The 23,534-nt window shown below is 36.1% G+C and overlaps 1 protein-coding gene across 1 annotated transcript in view; it reads left to right on the top strand.

Annotated features, from left to right (window-relative positions):
- The window catches only part of Aff2 (ALF transcription elongation factor 2), a 479,228-nt gene that overhangs the window by 387,729 nt on the left and 67,965 nt on the right, over positions 1-23,534 (top strand). Inside the window, exon 8 of the mRNA XM_051179204.1 lies at positions 786-823. Within this exon, the coding sequence (XP_051035161.1) occupies positions 786-823 (38 nt within the window). The remainder of the gene's footprint in view (positions 1-785; positions 824-23,534) is intronic.

The following is a 23,534-nucleotide window of genomic DNA, read 5'->3' as shown; positions in this document are numbered from 1 at the left end:
AACAATTGAAGGAGATGAAATCCCATGGAGAGGGAAAGAGAAATAAGAGGGCTGTTGACAGATGATCTGAGTTGTTTCTTCTAATATACTGTGAAGATCACTAGCTCTTTTCATGAATGATAAATGCACTATACACAGATCAATGGGTTCAGCAATAAACTATAACCAGGCTCCATGTCTAAGGTGACTCAGGACACAAAGCCCAGAAATTTCTGCATTTTGAGATAAGGTGTGTATTTTCCTGAAGGTTCCAGGAGAGGATATTGACCTTAGTATTTGGGCATTCATTGCCCTTTTGTAATGTCTGCTACTAAAAGTAATTTTGGAAATGAACATTTTTTGTCTTTTCATGGGGCAGGTGTGGTTAGGTGATGGGAAGAAAGGTAAGGCTAATGATCACTGCCATAGAACCACCATGTTTTGCAGTCCCCTCTAACGTAGTCAGTTCAATCCAATCAGGCCTACATTGGGTAAAGTTAGAGTAAATGGTAGGGAAGAGAAGATCTCCTTGTGCACTCAAGAGCCCACTTTCAAGGGTCCTACTGAACTTTGCCAGGTGCTCTGACAATGCATGTCTGAGTTTGAGCACTGGGACAAGTAAATACATTCTCTGGGGAAGAAAAATGTTTACTATGTCACTGCTTATTCATGGGAGCTTCTTTCAGTTCACTCCTAATGTTTCTAGAAAGCATTTGTTATCTTTCTACTGTTTAGTGTTTTGGTTACTAGTTGCAAAGATTATGCCTGTTAATATTGTCTAATTGCAATTTTCTCTCTGTTTACAGGCTGTTGAAAAGGCAAAACCTAAGAATAATCCTGTGAAGTAAGTTATTTTTGCTAGTTTAAAATGTTAATTTTAATGAACTCTGTGCATGGGGGAAATTAAAGTCATAAAAGACTTGTATTTTGCATTAATCTCTATTCATGACAATTTAAAGACAAAAACAAAACACAGGGGAAAATCATCCTCTAATGAACAAGAAACAGCTTATATTTTTTCCATGTGTCCCTGATGAGGAAATGCCCCAAGTTTACACAGTTTACATAAATTAATATGTGCCATCATGAATAGCTGCCAAATACTATTATAATCATATGCAATGCATACTACTTCAAGCCTTTGGGTTTTTTCTCATGCTAAAAAGATTACATTTTTAATTGCAAACCCTGAACCTTATGACAGAGACTTAAATGCCTGAACATGTGCCAAGTAATCTCTAGCCACACGAGTAGGTTTGCACCTTGGAATCAAGGCTTTAATATTCTGTTAATGGAAAGGTCATAAAAACGCATTTAACTGAACTGGGGTGCTAACAAAGACCAGTTACTAAGCCAGTTACATGCCATTGTGGGACATGAAATTTATAAACAAATCATTCGGTGCTATTTTAAATATAGTACACATGAGACATCCTGTCAAGTCATTTGGAATACAGACTAGGCCCTTCCTCCTGACTCTAGGTTAAAGGAATATCCATCAATAGGGAATATTCTCCAAAAGTCCTTTTGTGATACATCCTGGTTACATTGTCAGAGCTCCCATAGACAGCCCAGGCCTTCTAACTGAGACCCATATTCAGGGAATCTGAGTTGGTACAATGCTGGTTTCCCAGGTATCATTCTGGGGACCCATTGTTCAGGCCAGCTATCTCTGTGAGTTTCTGTAGCCTGGTCTTTTCCTCCCTCTCTGCATCTAGATTCTAGTTCTGCTCAGTGTTTAGCTGTGGGTGTCTACTTATGCTTCCATCAGCTACTACATGAGAGCTCTATGATTTTGGATAAGTTAGTCATCAGTTTCATTATCAGGAAAGGGCATTTATGGTAGCCTTACCACTGTTGCTCAAATTGTTAGTAGAGGTCAGTCTTGTAGGTCTCTGGACATTTTTCTAGAATCAGGTTTCTCTTCAAACCTGTAATGGCTTCCCCTTTTAGGGTCTCTCTCTCTCTCTCTCTCTCTCTCTCTCTCTCTCTCTCTCTCTCTCTCTCTCTCTCTCTCTCTCTTTTCTAGTCTAGTCCTCCCCTGACTGTATCTTCCTAGTCCCATATTCTTTCCTCTCCTCCCCTTCTCTTTCTCCTTGCTCTCTCTCAACTGACTGCCACCCCACTCCCAATATGCTCAGGAGATCTTGTTCCTTTCCCCTTCTGTGAGGGACCTTGTATGAATCTTTTATATTCCCCCTTGTAACCTAGTTGCTCTGACAGTGTGAATTATAAGCTAGTAATTCTTTGCTCTATGTCTAAGATGCATATAAAAGTGACTACATACCATGTTCCTCTTTTTGTAACTGGGCAACCTCACTCAGGATGGTTTCTTCTAGTCCCATCCACTTGCCTATAAATTTCAAGATTCCATTGTATTTTTTTCCATAGAGTAGTATTCCATTGTGTAAATATGCCACATCTTCTTTATCCACTTTTCACTTGTGTTGCATCTAGGTTGCTTCCAAGTTCTTGTTATTACAAGTAATGCTGCTGTGAACATAGTTGAACAAATGTCCTTGTTGCATGGATGTGGATCATTTGGGTATAGGCCTAAGAGTGGTAGTCCTGGGTCCTGTGGTAGACTGATTCCCATATTCCTGAAGAACCCCCCATATTGATCTCCAAAATGGCTGTACAAGTTCCACTCCCAACAGCAGTAGAGGAGTGTTCCCCTTTCTTCATATCCGCTCCAGCATAAGTTGTCATTGCTGTTTCTAATTTTAGCCATTCTGGCAGGAGTAAGATGGTATCTCAGAGTTGTTTTGATTTGCATTTCCCTGACAGCAAAGGATGTTGAGCACTTTCTTAAGTGCCTTTCAGCCTTTTTGATTTCCTCTCTTGAGAATTCTCTATTCAGTTCTGTACTCCACTTTTTAATATGGTTATTTGGTGTTTTGGTGACTAGTTTCTTGATTTTTGGTATATTTTGGCGATCAGCACTCTGTGAGATTTAGGGTTGGTGAAGAACTTTTCTCAGCCTGTGGGCTGCCATTTGGTCTTGTCAACTGTTTTCTTTGACTTACACATGCTTCTCAGTTTGAGGAAGTCCTATTTACTAATTGTCGATCTCAGGGTCTATGCTACTGGAGTTATGCTCAGGAAGCCATCTCCTGTGACAATTTGTTCAAGGATACCTCCCACTTTCTCTGCTAAGAGGTTCAATGTGGCTAGATTTAGGTTGTGGTCTTTGATCCATATGGACTTGAGTTTGTGCATGGCTATAGACATGGTTCTACCATCATTCATCATCCAGTTGTACCAGCACCATTTGTTGAAGATGCTTTCCTTCTCCCATTGTATACTTTGAGCTGTTTTGTCAAAAACCATGTGTGTGGGTTAATATCAGGTTTTTTGATTCAATACCATAGGTCTACCTGACTATTTTTGTGCCAATACCAAGGTGTTTTCAGGACAATAGGTGTATAGTAGAGCTTGAAGTCTGGGATGGTGATTTCTCCTGAAGTTCCTTTCTTGTACAGGGTTGTTTTGGCTATCCTGGGTCTTTTGTTTTTCCATATAAAATTGATTATTATCCTTTCCAGGTCAGTGAAGAATTGTGATGGCATTTTGATAGAGATTGAATTGACTCTGTAGACTGCTTTTGGCAAGATTGCCATTTTTACTATGTTTATCCTACCTGTTCAAGAGCATGGGAGAGCTTTCCATTTTTGGTATCTTCTTTAATTTCTTTCTTTAAAGACACAAAGTTCTTGCTATATAGGTCTTTCACTGTTTTGGTAAGTGTTACCCCAAGATACTTTATGTTGTTTGTGGCTATTCTAATGGTGATTTTTCTCTGATTTCTTTCTCAATCCTTTGTTGTCAGTATATACTATGGCTACCGTTTTTGTTTGTTTGTTTTTATTTTTGTTTTGTTTTTTTTTTTTTAATTTTTTCTTGTATCCTGCTAGTTTGCTGAAGGTGTCTGTCAGCTGTAGGAGTTCCCTGGTAGAGGGTTTCTTGTGTCCCTTATGTAAACTATCATATCTTGTGCAAAGAGTGACAGTTTCACTTCTTCATTCACAATTTGTATCCCCTTGATCTACCATTGTTGTCTTATTGCTGTTGCTAGATCTTCAACTAACATATTAAAGAGATGTAGAGAGAGTGAGCAGCATTTTCTTGGTCTTAATTTTAGAGGAATCCTCTTAAACTTCTCCCCATTCAGTTTAATGTTATCTGTTGGTTTACTGTATATTGCTTTTATTATGTTTGGGTATGTTCCTATTATCCCTGATATCTGCAAGACCTTTATCATAAAGGAGTGTTGGATTATGTCAAAGGCCTTTTCAGCATCCAATGTGATGATCATGTGGTTTCTCTTTTTCAATTTGTTCATATGGTGGATCAGTCTGGTAACTTTTCAAAGTTTGAACCATTCCTGCATTCCTGTGATGAAGCCTACTTTGTCATGGTGATGATTTCTCTGATGTTTTCTTGGACTTAATTTGCCTGTATTTTATTGAGTATGTTTACATCAATGTTCATGAGGGATATTGTTTTGTAGTTCTCTTTCTTAGTTGTGTCTTTGTGTGGCTTGGGTACCAAGGTAATTGTGGCCTTGTAAAATGAGTTAGGTAATGAACCTTCTGCTTCTATTGTATGGAACAATTTGAGGAGTATTGGTAATAGCTCTTCTTTGAATTTCTGGTAAAATTCTGCAATGAAGCCATCTGGCTCTGGGCATTTTTATTTGGGAGGCTTTTGATGACTGCTTCTATTTCATTAGCGGTTATAGGTTTATTTAAGTTGCTTATCTCTTCTTGATTTAATTTTGATAAGTGGTACCTATCCAGAAATTTGTCCATTTCCTTGGAATTTTCAAATTTTGTGGAGTACAGATTTTCAAAGTATGACCTGAAAATTGTCTGGATTTCCTCATTTCTGATGTTTTTAATTTGCATGTTCTCTCTCTGCTTTTTGCTTTGCTTGGATAAAGGTTTGTCTATCTTTTTGATTTTCTTAAAACATTCAACTCTTTGTTGCATTGATTTTTTGTATTATTATCCTGGTTTCTACTTTATTGATTTTTACCCTCAAATTGATTATTTCCTGGCATCTACTCCTCCAGGGTGAGATGCTTCTTTTTGTTCTAAGGCTTTCAGTTGTGCTGTTAATTCTCTAATGTGACTATCCTCTGTTTTCTTCATATGGGCACTTAGTGCAATGAACTTCCCTCCTAGCACTACTTTCAAGGTGTCCCATAAGTTCGGGAATATGTTGTATCCTCATCCTCATTAAATTCTCAGAAGTCTTTATTTGTTTTTTTTTTTTTTTATTTCTTCTGTGAACCAGGTATGGTGCAATTGCACACCATTCAGTTTCCCTGAGCTTGTAGGCTTTCTGTGATTTGTGTTGTTATTTAATTCCAACTTTAAAGCACAGTGGTCTGATAAGATACAAGGGACTATTGAAATTTTTTTTTTTTTTGTATCTGTTGAGGTTTGTTACGTTGCCTAATATGTGGTCGATTTTAGAGAATGTGCCATGTGGAGCAGAGAAGAAGGTATATTTTTTCCTGTTTGGATGGAATATTCTATACATGTCTGTTATATCCAATTTGGACGTAACTTCTGTTAGTTCTTTTGTTTCTTTGTTAATTTCTGACTGGTGGTCCTCTCTAGTGGTGAGAGTGGGGTCTTGAAGTCTCCCAGTATGAGTGGGTGAGGTTTTATGTGAGGTTTGAATTTTAGTAGCATTTCTTTTACAAATATGGGTGCCTTCATATTTGTGGCAGAGATGTTCAGATTTGAGACTTTGTGCTGATTGCTTACTCCTCTGATGAATACAAAATGACCTTTTTTATCTCTTTTGATTGATTTTGGTTTGAAGTATAACTTGTTAGATATAAGAATAGCTATACCTGCTTGCTTCTTGGGTCCATTTGATTGGAAGATCTTTTCCCAGTATCTGTCTTTGAAGCTTAGATGTGTTTCTTGCATGCAATAAAGAATTCTGTGTTTGTATTTATTCTGTTTGCCTGTGTCTTTTTATAGGCAAGTTAAGACCATTAATGTTGAGGGAAAGGAAGGACCACTGATTGTTAATTCTTGTTTGTTTCAGATTTGTTGTTGGCAGTGTTATTGTGAATATATTTGCCCTGCTTTATTCCTTAAGTATTGGTGAAGTGGGATTATCTATTGCCTATGTCTTTGTGAGTGTAGTTAACATCCTTGGGTTGGAGTTTTACTTCCCGAACTTTCTGTAGGGCTGGATTTGTAAATACATATTGTGAAAATCTGGTTTTGTCATTAAAAATCTTTTTTTTTTCCTGTCTATAATGAGTGAGAGTTTTGCTGGGTATAGTAGCCTGGGCTGGCATCCATGGATTTTAATACTTGCAGAACATCTATCCAGGACCTTTTGGTCCTGAGAGTTTCCATGGAGAAGTCAGGTGTAATTTTGATAGGTCTATGTTTATAAGTTACCTGGCCTTTTTCCTTTGGTGCTCTTAATATTCTTTCTTTAATCTGTATGTTAGATATTTTGATTATTATGTGTCGAGGGGTCTTTTTTCTTTGTTCCCATCTATTTGGTGTTTGGTATGCTTCTTGTACTTTCATAAGTATGTCCTTCAGATTGGGGAAGTTTTCTCCAATGATTTTGTCGAATATGTTTTCTGAACCTTTGAGCTGGGCTTCTTCACCTTCTTCTTTGCCTATTATTCTTAGGTTTGGCCTTTTTATGGTGTCCCACATTTCTTGGATATTTTGTGTTAAGGATTTGTTGGAGTTAAGATTTTCTTTGGTTGATGAACGTATTTCCTCTAGTTTGTCTTCAGCTCCTGAGATTCTCTCTTTGATCTCTTTTATTCTGTTGGTTATGTTTGCATTTGTAGTTCCTCATCATTTTCCCAGTTTTTCTATTTCCAGCATTCCCTCAGTTTGGGTTTTCTTTATTGTCTCTATTTCAGTTTTCAAGTATTGAACTGTTTGAGTTGTTTCCTTCAGCTATTTGATTGTTTTTTATTGGTTTTCCTTCTTGCATTTTTTCTTGGTCTTTTCCTCTATTTCTTTCTATTTTTGTTAGTTTCTTCTTCCATTTCTTTAAGGAATTTTCTAACATCGTCTTTGAGGTCTCTATCATTTTCATGAAGTTATTTATTAATTCATTCTCTTTTGCTTCATCTGTGTTTTGTGTTCGGTCTAGTTGGTGTAGAGTCCCTAGATTCTGGTGCTGTTATGCTTGCCTTTCTATTGTTAGTGTTTTCTTGTATTGCCCTCTTCCAGTCACTTCTTCCTGTGGGTACATGTGGAGTCTCTCTAAGATTCTCTCCTGGTAGGAGTAGGTGGGTCAGGAGTTAGATGTCTCTGTGTGGTCCAAGCACTTTAGTCGGTCTCTCCCCCAGCAGAGGCCTGGTGATAGAGGTCATATATCAGGCAGGCAGGGAATCAGGGTGGTCCTCTGGTAGAGGCCCGGTTATAAGTGGTTTTTTTTTTATTGTTCTATTTCTTTTGCTTCCTTTTTTTTTTTTTTTTTTTTTTTTTTTTTTTTTTTTTTGAGACAAGATTTCTCTGTGTAACTGTGGCTGCCCTGGAATTTACTCTGTATACCAGGATTGCTTTGCCATCATAGACATTCGCCTGCCTCTGCCTCCTGAGTGTTGGATGTAAAAGTGTGGGTCACCAATGTCCCAGCTACTCTTTTTCTATTTTTTAAACCACTTTATCCTGTTTCTTTTTCTCTCCTATTCCTATGGATATTTTAAAACACACTGTAAACCTTTACAGGTTTTTCTTAATCTGAATCTTGTAATTATACATTTTGTGAATTATTTTTAATTCACAACGCAGATTCAATCTAACTTCTAGCTCATTAAACTGAGTTTTAAAAAGATTGAAATCTTGGAAGGACTAATGTACTCTAAATTTTCTTACTCTTAACTACAGTAAAAAAAAATATACTCAGCATTAAAGTTAAGTTAAAGCACTTAGTATCTGGAAATGTCTTCTCACTAAATAACTCAGTGTTAGTTGGAATCATGATATCAAATACAGCTGACAGCTACAGCTATATGAACACTTCCAGAAGAAATATTCCTAAGCACAATTCCAGGGTAGAAATTCTACAACATAATTTATTTACATTGGCAGGAGAAGAATAAAAAGTTTTTTAAAGTTTGACATACTGTGGATCTCTTGTCATTTTTGGTTCCTGTCAATGAATTTTGATTAAGCATAGTGCACTGGAACCGTGAATAGAGTAAAATATGAGCTATATTTTCTGAATAAATGAGTAGATTGGCCATAATTAAGAAAATGGTCTTTCTAGGAAGTTGACCTGGAGACTTTAAAAAGGTGTTAGCTCTGGTCTAGTAGGTTGCTACCATTAGGTCACAGGAACTGATATGTTGTAACTGTGTCTTTATCCACTCTCTGTTATTCTTATTTATGGCATGTGTAAAACTATTCCCACATTGTTCTCCTTCCTTCTAGCTGCTTTTCCTCTTAGTACATGCCTTTGGGTCTCTAGCTAGAATGAATATTTGGCTGCATTTTTGGAACATGAATTAGAAAATTTACATGCATTCTTAAAGAAATGTTAAGGTCTAGTGGCATCAGTTAAACTGAAGTATAAACACAGAGTTGTGAATGTGACCAATTGGGCAGATTTTTATATAGTACTTTTGTATTTGGTAAATGCTTAGAAAATGCATATTTCATGGCATGTGAAAATTAACATTAATTTCCAATGTCAGTATCTACACATGAAATTGTAATTGTAATATAGATGCTGTCCTTCATTTGCATATTATTTGTAGTTGTTTTAATAGCAGAGTTGAATAATTACAGCAAAGATTGTACTACGCATGCTTACACTTGCTTACAATGTAAATCTATACAGTAAAAGTTCACTCTCTCCTGAAATAATTGGCCAGACAGGAAAAAAGAAAACAAATTTTCATGACACTGTAGGTTAAACTATCAAGCCTTTTACTTTGGATGACGTTAAAACAGTGAGTATACATTTTGAGCAATCATTAGGTGCTCAAGATTTCCTGACACTATTAGACAACCTAGCTTTTATTACAAACAAAGCCACTTATTCTTCATTGCTATTTTTTGATCACCTGATGAGTACATGATCCACGATAGGACCATGATATCTCAAAAACCAAAGAACATTTGCCTACAACATAATGTTAGTCTTTCCCATTTAAAAAATCATATGTGTTTTCTGATGTTATGTTACCTTTAGATCCAGCTAAGGCTACATAAATAATTGTTAGGGTGGCAATAAATTATTCAATAGGTCCAGTAACTTTGCTCAATTTCCTCTTCAAAAGCTCACTCCCTATACATTTCTCAACCACTCATTCAATTTATTTTCAATACCTTTCTGGGTGTAAGCTCCTTTCATCATTCTTCCTTAGCCTAGAGGCAGGAAAGAGGGCCTAGTCCCTACTCCAAATGACTTGACAGATTTAAATGATCCCTCCTGGAAGGCATCACCCTCCCTATGGTGTGGGGGAGGGGATGGTACAGGACAGGGGTTGGAGACATGAGAGGGAGGGAGAGGGAACTGGGATGAATATGTAAATTAAGAAAAAATAATAAAAAAATATTAAAAAATCCAGTGCTCTAATAACACATATCCAGTCTCTACTGAGAATTCCTGAAGTAAGCACACTATCTTCAAAGGTCCCATGAAAAGTAAAGAAATGCCTAATCATGAGATCATAATATTTCTCCTGAATATCTTTTACTTTCACATTCTAAATAATATATAGAGTTACAAATACCCTCTGATACATCTCCCAGTGAGAATATGAATATGTAGGTGTGGCTCCCTCTGGATGGCATAGACAATTATCAGCAATCTGCAATGTGCCACAGGAGAGAGTACCCTGTCTTCTCATATCTTAACATTGAATTACTCTCAGCAGTGAGCTTCACAAATCTATAGTCAATCTTTAGGCAAGTCTGTTCAAAGGCAATTAATGAAAAGACAGCAAAAATTATTTCTCTACACAGCTGCATAAAACAGATGGTCTCTGTGCTGTATGGATAGCTACAATTGGATACAAAAGATTTCGGAACTTACCCTCATAGTCAGTAAAAGTTAATCAAGTTTCCAGGTACCCTTCCTTCCCATAATTTGAGTAAAGATGTCTGTAAAAAGCTCAGAGGAGACAACTGAGTCAAAGAAAAGACTACTGATTAATCCGTGTTTCTGGACAAACTTGAAATAAAAACATCCTTGCAAATCTTAAAAATACTACAGTTACTATTATCTTGACACTTTTAACTTTGTAAAGAAAGGGAACAGACTAGGGAAATTTTGAACAAATTAATTTAAATATGTTCCATTGTAGAGTTGGGTAGACAACATCTGTTTAGAAAAGGTTAAGGCAGCAAAGGAGACTAATATGATATGATATGATATGATATGATATGACTGATATGTTAGAGGTGTTAAGATTTTCTAGCCTGTTTTAGAAGCTGTTGGGCAACTGAAGCACAAAATTCAGAGTCAGTGCTTTCAGCAAGAATGGCCTTCTAGTCCTTGAAAAGTAACCTAAGCAATTGTTACCACCAGGCCCAAACAGCACAGGTGTTATCTATAGAAATGCTAGTGGGACACTAGTAACACAATACTCTGCAAGGTCCCAGAATTAATGATGCTGAAAGTCAACACAAGGCAAATAAAACTAAAGAGGTTATTTAGGGCTTTCTTTGGTTATAATGGGTCTTGATTCACAAACTAGTTTCTTGCCCTGCTTGTTAGTGTTTTCTGCACAGACAGAAATTGGCAATTCTGCAGTCTGTTATTCACATAAGTCAGTTCTAGTTTGGCTATGCATCAGTTACACCAAGAATTATATTTTAACATTGTCATTCTGTTATCTTCTCTTTCAAAATGTGTTTTATTTATTTGTGTGTGCTTGCATGATCATGTATGCATGTGTGTTCCTATGCAAGCAAACAACATAGGAGGACATTGGTTCCCATAGAGCTGTAGTTACAGACACATGTGGGATGCCTGGCTTGTTACTTGAGTCAGTCCTGGGATCTGAAGTCTATTTCTCAGGGTTCTGAGGCAAACATTCATAATCACAGAGCTATCTCTCCAGATGCAATTCAATAGTCTTTGAGAAAACTGTCAAAAATCCAGAGACACACAGCTGCTTCGTTAGAAACTCAGGCAAACCACATAGTTTTGTTCTTTTAACAAATGTTAATTATGCACCTATCATATGCCTAACTCAGTTTTTAGAGGGATGAGTAAAACAAGATCATGGCCCAGGCGAGCCTCACAATCTGTTAGGAAAATTCACAGATCATTCCATTGAAATGTAAACAGGTTGGAATTGTGATTGAAGTTCATGCAGCATCCTGTGGGGTACAGATGAAGGACTGAGCAACTGCTTGGAAGCAGCTCTCTCTGTCACAGCAGGAGTCCCCTGATACACTGTGGGAGTACAAGCCATTCATGAGAGCAGAATAACACTTTCAAAGGGCACTAAAAGAAGAAAGCAGGTGCTGTGCTTTAAGCAATGTCTGCTACTCTGAGACTGCTTATGAGAGAGGCCATTTTTTTTTACAGTGGCAGAAAACAACATTTGTGAGTTAGAGAAAAGAAAGTAGTTAGCAGCTAACAGCAAGTGCCAAAGTACTGTAACCCAAAAATTTGCAACCCACTTTTGATGTTTAGGTGAAGAACAGTGAAATGTGGATAAAACTAAGAAAATTTGGAGGAGATTCATTTATAGTACAAAGTTATAGGTTAGAGTTAAGGAGGTGTTATAAAGTACCCCTTTTAAATGGCTTCTGAAGAAATCAACATCAAATCTGATTTGATCTGACTAACCTTTCTCTGTAGACTTTTGGGTAAATATCAGCTCATGTAGAATATTTTCAAGAATCCAGTTGATCCCTTATATGTTCATTCCTCCTTGACTGTAATTTTATACTATTTAATCTCTTGACTTCCCCACATTTCCATCCATATTGCTCAAATGTGGTATATTAGTCATGACTAATTATTTGGATTTTGAAAACAATTTTTCCATAGACATAATTTTTCTTCAGAGTATATTTTCATCAGGAAAAATCACATAAGCATAGTAGGGCTATTTTATTCCTATGGAAATGATACTGATATATGTGTGTATGATAGCTATGCATAAGGCTCCAAACAGTAAAGTAGTAATCCAACAACCACAGTGTGTTCACAGTCAAAAACCTGAAGTAATAACTTCTTATGTAGTTGGCTACTCTTTGCAGGACTGAGAACTATAGACAGGATTCACTTTGGCAAGAAATGAAAATAAGAAAAAAATAGTTTTTGCTTTCTTATAATTCTGACCTAAAATAATAACATTATTTCAGAAAGCCAACATTTAGAGGAAAAAAAATCATTCATTCACAGGAAAGCATTTTCCTTTGTACAATTTATGACAGTGGCATACTGCATGTCATTATGATTCAATATTTACATATAATATATATTTATATGGATGAACATTTAAATCTAAGAGAGGATGGTGAAGGAAGAGACAGCCATAAATAAAATAAATTTCTAGGATTTTTTTTGTATGTGTGCCTCTGTGTATATGTGTTTGCCTCTGTGTGTGTGTGTGTGTGTGTGTGTGTGCTATGTGCTGTGTACATTATGCATACTTACATGTATGTAAAGTTCACATGAGTGTAAGTATAAGTATGTGTGCAGGTGTATGTGCAAATGTGGGTAGAGGCATGTGGAGGCCAGAAGTTTACATTATGTGTCTTCCTTAATCAATCTCTATGTTTGAAATAGCATTTATCACTTGAACTTGAAGCTTGCTGATTTGGCTAACTAACCAGCTTGCCACAGAATCCTTTCCCCACCTCCCAAGCACTGGAATTATAAGCAAGCTGCCGTGCCTACCTGTAGGGGACTCAAACTCCAATCCTCACATTTATGCAGAAAATTAGTTATCTCCCCAGCCCTCTGAAATCTTCTTCTCAGTTCTCATCCTTACCAAAGTTTTAAGTACTTTCTGCTTCTTCTCTAAACCACTTTCTTACAAGTAGACTCTACATACTTTGAAGAATATTTCAGGCAATGTAGTGGTTTTCTTTGCTTAAGTTTGAGCAGGTTCATAATGCATGTGGCATTATTCCTACATGAAAGTATATGACTCTTATGGCAGCCATAGAACTCATTTATATTATTCTAGTTTTTGTATTAACACACATTACAGCATGATTTCCTGGGAACCTGTGAATAACTGCATCTCTATGTAGAAACAAGCTTTATATGTATCTTCCCTACTACTTTGGGATGTGTGTTACTTCCAACATGAATTAGGTTAAAATTGAACTTACTTATACAGTAATGCAGAGTTCCAATCATGAAGTTGATTAGCATGTAGTACTTAAAAAATGATGCAAGGGTAGCTAATAAGCAAGTCATACTTAATAATGCACTTTCTTTAGGTATATGTACTCTACACCCACACATATACTCACATGTAGTTTAAAATTTACCTATTTTCAAGAAGGAATTTAACATGACACACCAGGTCATGGATGTTTCTAGTTATATGGATTTAAAAAATAACTCTGTAGGATTATATAACTAAAGATTTCTTTTGTTTTTATGAATATGTAAGCAATTCAAAGCTTTGGTCTCATTTCAATGATGTAATAAAAATGTCTGCACCTAAAACTGATGCATACAAAGGATACTAAAAAGTAAGACTATGGTTTAGGAAATAAAAAGACTATGTTTTAGAAAATAAACTTCCTACAAAGTAAATTTTGCTTCATGCAGCAATATTTAGAATGGGATTGCCTGATTTGTTCCCTAAAGGATTGCCCTTATGCTTGCAATAATGAAAGCTGGTTTTATTGAAAAATCAGCTGTGGGTGAGGAACATAATACCAGAGAAAATTTTGTATGGAGATGAACTCATTTCTGTTGTCAGTAGCATATTATCCAAGCCAGAACTCTTTGGATTCCCAATCTTTCTGTTCATTCAGGCAGCACATTCCTTAACATTCCTTCAAGCAGGGTGTTAAAAATGTAGTCACATCAGGGAAATTTACTTTGATTTTTGACCTACTAAACAATAAGTCCTCTAAACAATTCAAAGTGTAGCTCTAACCATGCACATTAAACATTTTATTATAATTAGAAGGCTTACTGTAACTTTTATTCCAAATGCTTAGCATAAAATTGTTTTTGCATAATGACATACTAATCTAAATGTTCTCATATGACAGGAGGAAATTATGGTAAAAGTCCAATAGAGGATAGGATGGATGGTCATATCTAGTAATGAAGACCTCACTCTAATTTAAGCATGGCTCATCCATCAGTCATTGTCTGAGAATAAGGATTTGTTTTATGCTGTTTTTGTTTTTTGACCAGCTTTTATATACAGCAAAGATGGACTAAAAATTGTGATTTTTTTCCATCCTCAGCCTTCTAAATGCTATGACACTGTGTTTCATATCTCATCAAGATACCCAAATTAAGAAGTGTATGTACTCCACCTCTGAAAATCCAGGACTAAACACAGAATATCTGAAGGAAATACTTTGAGCCTCTTTGAGGGGAGGCAAGAGAGGAAAGAGAGAAGCAGTAAAGAAGCTTCATATTATGGTGGGATTCTGATAATCTTTGGGTAGTCAAAAGATTATTTATTTTACAAACTTGGTAGAATCATCTTCCAAGGGAGCCAGAAGGCATAGTTTTGTGGATAAAAGGGAGCCAGAAGGCATAGTTTTGTGGATAAGAGAGAAAAGCACTGAAGAACTCATAGCAACATAAACTGAATCTAGACCTTGAACTTCTCACACAAAAGGGTACAATAAGAAAAAAAAAATCCCCCATTGAATTACTGTTAAAAAAAAAAAAAGAAACCTCTCTGCTTATGACATTAAGAGCCTAAATAAATATGTTCAGAGATGATGTAACTGATTCCCACTTTTAGGTTTATAGTAGTTTAGCTGTTGATGTAAAAGCCAAACTTCCAATCTATATTAACTGGTTTACAAACCAGTTACGAACCAGTTTACATTATGAATTTAATGTCTAAATTACTAATATTATTTACTATAAGCAAGAAAGAGTAAAAAATAATTCCCAAGATCCAGCAGTTAACCAAAGGTTTTCACCTATTGATATAAGTGACATATGGCTTAATAATTGGGTTGCAAGTAATCAAGAAGCTACCTCATACTGTATGACGGGAGTTCAGTACCCAGTGGATATAACAGAGTTGATTAGAAATATTGAGTTTTTTTTGTGTCATTTGGAGAAAGAAAACTCCATACACATTGGTATTAGCTACCTCTCTCACTTCATTTCAAAATTTCAATAACAAGTATCGCTACATGTAACAGTTTCTTCATAATGAAACTTCATGTCAAATTTATTGGCTTTTAAGTGAAAGCATATTGTGAAAACACCCAGAAAACTGAACCTTGAGATGCATTTTTCCAGGAAAATCCTACATACATACATATTATTCTTTCAAATAAGAATAATATGATCAGAGTAATAAAGACAAAATTGCTATATTTGAAAATCTGTAGTTTTGTCTTTGATGTTAGACAGGTCCATGGAAAGAAATTATCTGATTAATCAACATAATTTAATTAATGGGGATGCCACATGTAGAGAGAATGCTTTTCAAGGAATTAAAAGATACCAAATACTCTTAAGATGAAGCAATGTGATGCATATTCTAATCCCTTTGATGATCAAGTAGCCCATACAAAATTATCAGTGTGATGATGAGTTCTCATTATGCTATTTGTAAAAAATGTTAGGTGCTCAAAAGTTCTAAGGATTTAGACACAATCATGCTAAGCCTAATTCTTAAAACTATACAGTTGTGTTTATTAATTTGGTTGGTAGGTATTAAATCACTCCTTTGGTAATTCACCCACAGGAAAAATAATTTAATTAAAAAATTTTCAACATACTATTGATAACAGGGGTTCTCTAAGGCTTTCTCCCAGTATACTTTACAGAAATGCAGGTTGTTTTTTGCTTGTTTGTGTGGTTGGTTTTTTTGATTGTTTGTTTGGTTTGGTTTTGGTGTTCTGAGAAAGGGTTTTTCTGTGTAGCTTTGTAGACCTCGAACTCATAGAGACCCTCCTGCCTCTGCCTACTGAGTGCTGGGATTTAGGGCATGTGCCCCACCACTCAGAAGAAATGTGGGTTTATTGACGCTTACAACTCTTAAAATACTAAGTATCAAGAAGGACTTAAGTGGGGGGGGGGCACATGGATCACATGGCTCTCCCTGGGAAAAGGGAAATCGTATACATATGGCTGTACTTGGGAAGGTGGAAAGTGAGTGGGGATGGAAACAGGAGGGGTTAGGAGGGGGTGGAGGTACAGAGTACCAGGAGAGATGACTGGAATGGGGGGCCTTTTTGGAAGTGAAGTAGAAACTTAATTCAATGGAAATGTCCTGCAATCTATGAGAGTAACCCTAGCTAAGATTCCTAGTAATAGGGGATACACAGCCTGAACTGGCCATCTTCTTTAACCAGGCAAGGCTTCCAACAATGGGACAGAGACACCAACCCATCCATAAAACCTTCAATTTACAATATCTATCCTTCCTGAAAGATGTTCTGGGGTAGTGGTTGCAAATAGCTTATGGGAGTGGCCCCAACGTCCGATTTAAATTTAGCCCATTCCTGACACTGCCATGATGGCCAGAAACCAGAGACCCAGGGTAGACTCAAACATAACTGGAAAAAAAGGAAAGGAAGTAAGGAATGAAGGAAGAGTGAATGAGAGAGCGAGAGAGCAAGAGAGAGAGTTCCTAATGACTCTGCTATACTTGTAGACTGGAATCTAGCTTAATCATCACCAGAGAGAGGCTTCATCCAGCAACTGAAGGGACCAGATACAGAGATCGACAGCTAAACATTAGATGGAGTTTAGGGAACACCACAGAGGAGGAGGAAGGATTTTAGGAACCAGAGGGGTCAAGGATGCAACAAGAACATGGCACATAGAATCAACTAAACAGTGTTCATAGGGGCTCACAGAGATTGAACTGACAATCAGGGATCCTATATGTGTCTGACCTAGGCCCTCTGACAATTATGTAGCTTTGTCTTCTTGTAGGACTCATAACAATTGGAGGGAGGCACTTGGGGCCTGCACTTGGGGCCCTTTTCCTTCTACTAAGTTGCCTTGTCCAGTTTTGATGCGAAGGTATGTGCCTAGTCTTATTTCATCTTGTTATGTCATATTTGGCTGATATCCCTGGGAGGCCTGCTCTTCTCTGAAGGGAAATGGAGGAAGAGTGGATCTGTGGGATGGGGAGGGTGAGGCAATAGGAGGAGAGGAAGGAGGAAGGAAGGAAAACTGTAGTGGGGATGTAATATATGAGAAAAGAATAAATTTCAAAGGAAAAAAAAACACTTGGGATGATATGATCTAGGAACCCTAAAGCCTCTTGACTGAAAATCATATTGTTTACTTGTCCTATGTGTACAGATTAGGAAATAGAATTATATATTTATATATAGGTTAGGAAATAGAATTATATATTTGAGTAATATGCATCTGTATTTATTTGGCTAGATTAAAATTTGTTAAGTAAGATGAAGAACTCAGACTATATTAATCATGATTATCTTATAATTCAGTGATTTTTATTAGTTAATTCAGCATCTCAGCCAGTATAGTTTATGAATAATGTTTTGAAGTATGTTAGTAGTTACTAAATGTTAAATGTTTATCAGAAGATAAAACAAATGCATAAGCTCACATGTATGTGAGCCTGTGTGTGTGTGTGGGTGGGGGGGTGTTATTAAAACTTGTGCTCATTAAATTAGGGTCAAATGAACTATTGAAGTGAAGCATTATGGTTTAGTTAGTAAATACATTAGTATTGGAGACTGTAATATCTATCCCTACAGAGGTGCTGTAGTGACTATTTACTACAATCACAGAGTTTTAAAATAGCTTAACTAAGACAAAATTCATATGCCATAGAATTAAGACCTGAAACATACAATTCAATAGTATATAGTATTCACAGATTATAGCAATAATCACCATTATTTTCTGAACAACCATCACTCCCAAAGGAAAGGTTTTGCCACTAAACAATCACCCCTCTCTTTCTTGCTGACTATTAATATATTTGATATCTACATGGACCTGCATTTTCTGGATATTTCACAGAATTGGAATCATATAGCATATAGTACATGCCTTCTTTCCCTTGGAAAGTTCTTTTCCATGTTTTAGCATGATTGATAACTACCAGCCAGTTCTAACAAGGGAATATCACAAGGCAGGGAAACACTTTGCTTCACAATATGTCTGCTATATAGGTAGAAAGAAGTTGATAGCATTTTAAATATGTTGAAAAATATTGAAACAAAAGTAAATAGTAACTTGATATATTTTGATGCTTAAAATAACTATATTATGTGGCCCATTGTCAAAAAGATCTGATATATTTTATCATATATTAGTAAAGGTGGTATTAAGTATGAATGGTGCTTCCTATTTGGTTGACTGTTACTCCTACTTGCAAGATATGAGGAGAGGGGGCTATCATACCACATATTTAAGGCTTCAAACTCCTTGTTCTTACATCTTGGCAGCTTCCTATAATTTTACAATATATTTTAATATGGCAAAGTCACTTCAATTACATAGTCATTGTAAGTTTTGCCAAGGTTGATTGTGGATCATTTTGTGTTCATTAGAGCACAAAATTAGAATTTTCATTACAGTAACTGTAAACACTGTTGGCTCAAAGGATTCAGGCAATTTCTCATAAAATCTTGCATAACTGATAATGGATATTTTCCCCATTTTCCAGTGTATTTTAATTTTGGAAGCTGCTTTCTATTTCCTCTTTATTGGTGTATTTCTCTTGGCCCAGAAGATAAATCAGTGATTCTTTATCAAATTGATGGCATTGCACACAGTATGTGAACTAGTGGGCACAGTTTAGCACCTTCTCCAGAGCCAGGAGAAAGAGAATAAAGTATTGCTTAATTTTCTCAGTTTTAGCTCAAAGTTTGGCAGTTAGACCTGAACATGTCTGGTAAACCCATCTGGCATACCTACATCTGTTCTCACATTTGCCAATCAGGATTTATCAAAAATCAATGGCTCAAAAACATGAAGCTCTTGAGAGGTGCTAATTTGTGGCTAAAAAATAATTCAAATTCAGCACCATTTGGTCCTCATGCAGTTTAGTTTTGAAATGCAATGAATCTGATTCTTCTTGATCTCTCTTATCTTCTCTGTTAAATAAAAGACAAAGATCTTTTGTTTAAGGAACTTCTTTTTTCTTACCATTTCATTTTCAAACATTAGAGTGGTATTGCAAAGAGGTTTTAGATACCCCAGTGCTTTTTATTAATAGGCACTCACACATCTCTGCTCTCTTCCCAGTTACCAGGATGTCCTCAGCAAAACAAAGGATTTCATCCCTTTTCTCCAACCTTCTACCTGACACTCAAAGTCAATCACCAATGAAAAATCCCTCCAATCCCTAGGCCTCCCTGCCAGCAAAGAGGAGATGGCATTCACTATTCATTTCAGTGCTTTCTCCTTGCCAAAGTATATTCTCCTGGTTCCAACTCAAAGCAGCTCATTGACTTGCAGGGTTTCAACAGCCTTGGGTGGAAGAACATGTTTATTTATGGGAAGCACAGATTTTAATGGCGGATTTTTGAAACTCTGGCAAGCAATTAGCTGGCATTGTTCAGGTGTTAATATCCTTTGGCTAATGCTGTGTTCAATGTTATACAGGTACCATGTAAAATGTACATAAACATTTCTAGAATAATAAAGCACATTTATCATTCACATACAAAAACTTTTGGAGAACTTAGGCCTCAAATCCAAATTTATTAAGATGAACTTAATCTTCACTATTATGATCCATATTGGAGATATGGAATTATTATATTTTGATACCATTAAACTAGTTCAAACAGAACTTGCAAATATGGATCTAAAGAAGTTTTAATTTTATATTTCATAAGCCTGGCACAAAGAGTTTAATTCTTTAAATTAGTAAAAATGGTTTCTACCATAAAATCATCCCACAGTGTTGCCTCTAGAGTCAGCTTTATTATGTGAAGCCTGAGTGGATAAATATTAAATTCAAGTACTATTTGCAGAAATTCAAAACCATAAACATAGCAAATTATATCTAGCTTACTAGTAAGTAAAATCTAAAGATACCATAGACAAAGTAAGAGTATGCATAAAAATCACAGTGTTTATTAGCATAGCTACATGGGATCTGTCAGATAAACCATAGAGGACTGAAAAGATACTCCAACTACTAAGAAAATATATGTTTACTTGCCATGTAGTATGGATAGAATCTTTGATTTTGCAACATTGTGTACGCTGTGATGGAATCCACAGTGTACCACATTTTCCCACCCACAGAATCTCAAACCACTCTGAAGCCAAATGAAACTTTATTTGATTTCATATGCTCATTGGCCTGGTGATTATCTGGACCCCAGTAGAAGAAACATACCATATTTGGCACAAGAAAAGTGAGGTTGGGGGACTCTTCCTAGGGAGGTTAACTTTTGTGGAAAAAGAGTTTGTCAAAATGGAGCTAAAGCATAGACTTTTGCAGTTGATAGCAGGTATATAAGAAAAAATGTATTTTAGAATTTTTTTATATTGATGTTGATAATAACATTGGGAATGACTAACAGATTAAGTGTTGGTCTGAACACACTGGAGACACATTTTCCCAGATGGTCGATTTAGTCAGTTTGTGATTTGACCATGAGGGCTCTGACATAATTACAGGGTTACTCTATTGATGGATTCCTAATTAGATGGTATTATTTAAAGAACTAAGGTTAAGGGCATAGGTTGGAGGGAGTACGTCACCAGGAGCTCATTAGGAGTATGGCTTTGAGGAATGTTTTTCCTGGTCCATTTCTGTATGCTTTTTCTCCTTGCATGCTGTTGTAAGATGAGAATGCTACTTCAGCATTGGCAAAGATCAACAGCAATGGAGCAGCTGGCTAACCATTGAATAAATCTTTCCTCCTTGGAGTTGTTCTTCTCTGGTATTTGGCCATGGTTCTATAAAATTAATAATTGAAACAATCAAATTATGTTTATAAAAGAAGCCAATTCAATATTTGCTGGATGGACTTAAACTATATTTGGAATTACCCATAGAAGAACAACTACAGGGACTCAAACTACAAAAGTCTCTTATTATATATGCTTTAATTTTTGTCAGGAACTTCATGACTAAACATAATGATTATGGTTTTCAGATGGCAAAAGGAAAACACTATGACAATAGAATTTATAGAAAATCTACCACTTTCCTTCTTTTCCTCTCCCCTCCCCAAATTTAGTAAACATCAATTTTCAGACATTAAAGGTGAATCTCTTCATTTAGGAGAGACATGCTTTTATAACTCTCCATTAGATGAACAATGTTTCACTTTATATAATAGAGATAATCCTGGCAATTAGTACCATCTACAAGGAAAGTGTTCTCCATGACTTGGTATAATAAATGGAGATGCATGGAACTTCTATTCTGCTAAATGCTTTAAGAGATGCTAAAATATGGAAGGTAGTACCCACCTACAGGGATATCAGATCTCATGTGGTATATAAATATACAGATGATTTTACTTCTAGATACATTACAGACCAAGTATGATCATTTAGATCTGTCAAAATTAAGCCAGCACCATGAACAAATCATGCTTATTCTAGAAATATTGTATAATGTTTGCTTTCAATGTTTCAGTTAAGTTCTAATATCAGTGTTCTTCTGACTCAAAATTTGCAAGAAGAGTCATGGTAGGATGAATATATCTAAACATTATATCAAGATCTATTCAATAAATCTATGCATATAATAAGACACTGCACACATATAGGCAGTGATAACAATTGGAACAGTATAATTTTAAATTGAATTCTCTTGATTCTGTTTGAATAGCAGTTGTGCTTTTGCCTAAACATTCCTGAATCAAAATAAGGGGGATATTGCATGAGTTTCAGGATACCTTAATGTGTGACCTTCCGTAAGTCAGAAGAATAAATTTGAGGACATTCCCCTATTTTACCTCAAATCTTAAAGAAACAATATGTATTTGGAAAACTTAGAATCAGAAAACTTAAATAGAACTTTTAAAGAAGCTTTAAAAGTGACTGACACATAGGGATTGATATTTATTTTAATGAATGACTTTAAGAAATATATTTTTTTTATTTGTTAGAAACACTCTTATTTTATATATCAATCCCAACTCTCTCTCCTTCCCATTCATCCATGCTCCCCACAAATCCCCATCCCATCCTTCTTCTACTCTATAGAAAGGGTAAGGTCTTATATGGGGGATCATCAAAGTCTGTCACATCATTTGTGGCAGGGCCTAGGCCTTCCCCCATGTGTCTAGTCTGAGAGAGTATCCCTCTGTGTGGAATGGGCTCCCAAAGTCCGTTACTATACTAGGGATAAATGCTGTTCTATTACCAGGGGCCATGTAGACTTCCCAGACCTCCTAACTGTCACCCATGTGCAAGGGGCCTGGTTCCATCTTATGTGGGTTACCAAGCTGTCTGTCTGGCGTCCATAAACTCCCCCTTATTCAGGTCAGCTGTTTCTATGGGTAAAAACCTCAGCCTCTAGGACAATAATTCTGTAGTATATTACATATTCATAAGTAGATTACATCTCTCAAGCAGTTACCTGAATAGCATAATACTGGGTACTGATCCTGATCTTCAGGGTCAAGGACCTTGGTAAAGTTGCCAAAGACCCCAAATCATATAAGGCATAGGATGAAGTTATGAGGAGTAGAGGCCCCGGTATTTGATTTTTGCCAGCTCTGATACTTTCTCAGTGCTTGTTTGACCAAGTTGCTTCACATCTATCTACCCCCTTTCTCAAATATGATATAAGGATTGCTTTGCAACATACCTCATAAGATTATGATGGATATTAAATATGTTGATATGTATAATGAAATTGAAATAGTATAACTATATGAGTGTATTCTGTGATGTTGATTTCTATGGTAGAAAGTCTACAGATTATTAATTGTCCAGCACTCCAGACATGGTAGAATACCGAGGTTTGATACCCAGTTAGCCTTGAAAACTCCTTTTCCTCATCCTTAGTTTTCTCATTTAAAAAGAGAGACAATATTTGCTTTGTATAGTTGTTGTGGGGATTTTCAGTGAATATTCAATCACTTTTATGCCTATAAACATCCTTGCATGGGGTAAGTTCTGGATAAATTTTTGGTGAGTCTACTGGAGGTCTTCAGAGTGATAGCCACACAATCTAGCTGTATTTTGATAGGTATTATATTCCTGCTATTTTTTGTCTGATCTTGCAGCTCTGCTGCTACACATGAATTCTTCATTATATCAAAAGTAAGTCCAGGAGGGAAGAGACATGAAGACTGAAAAGACTCCATTTTAGTTCTAAGCTTGCTGTATTAAAAAAGAAAACAGCAAAGTGTGTGTTAGTGCCTTTGCCAAAAACAACTTTGCCACATCAAAGCCTTGCAGTTCTATGTACTTTTCTCTTCTGACATAAAAAGGATGAA

This window comes from Phodopus roborovskii, unplaced genomic scaffold (assembly GCF_943737965.1).
Source record: "Phodopus roborovskii unplaced genomic scaffold, PHOROB, whole genome shotgun sequence".
NCBI classification, from domain to species: domain Eukaryota; kingdom Metazoa; phylum Chordata; class Mammalia; order Rodentia; family Cricetidae; genus Phodopus; species Phodopus roborovskii.
This window is presented reverse-complemented; position numbering and strand designations above follow the sequence as displayed.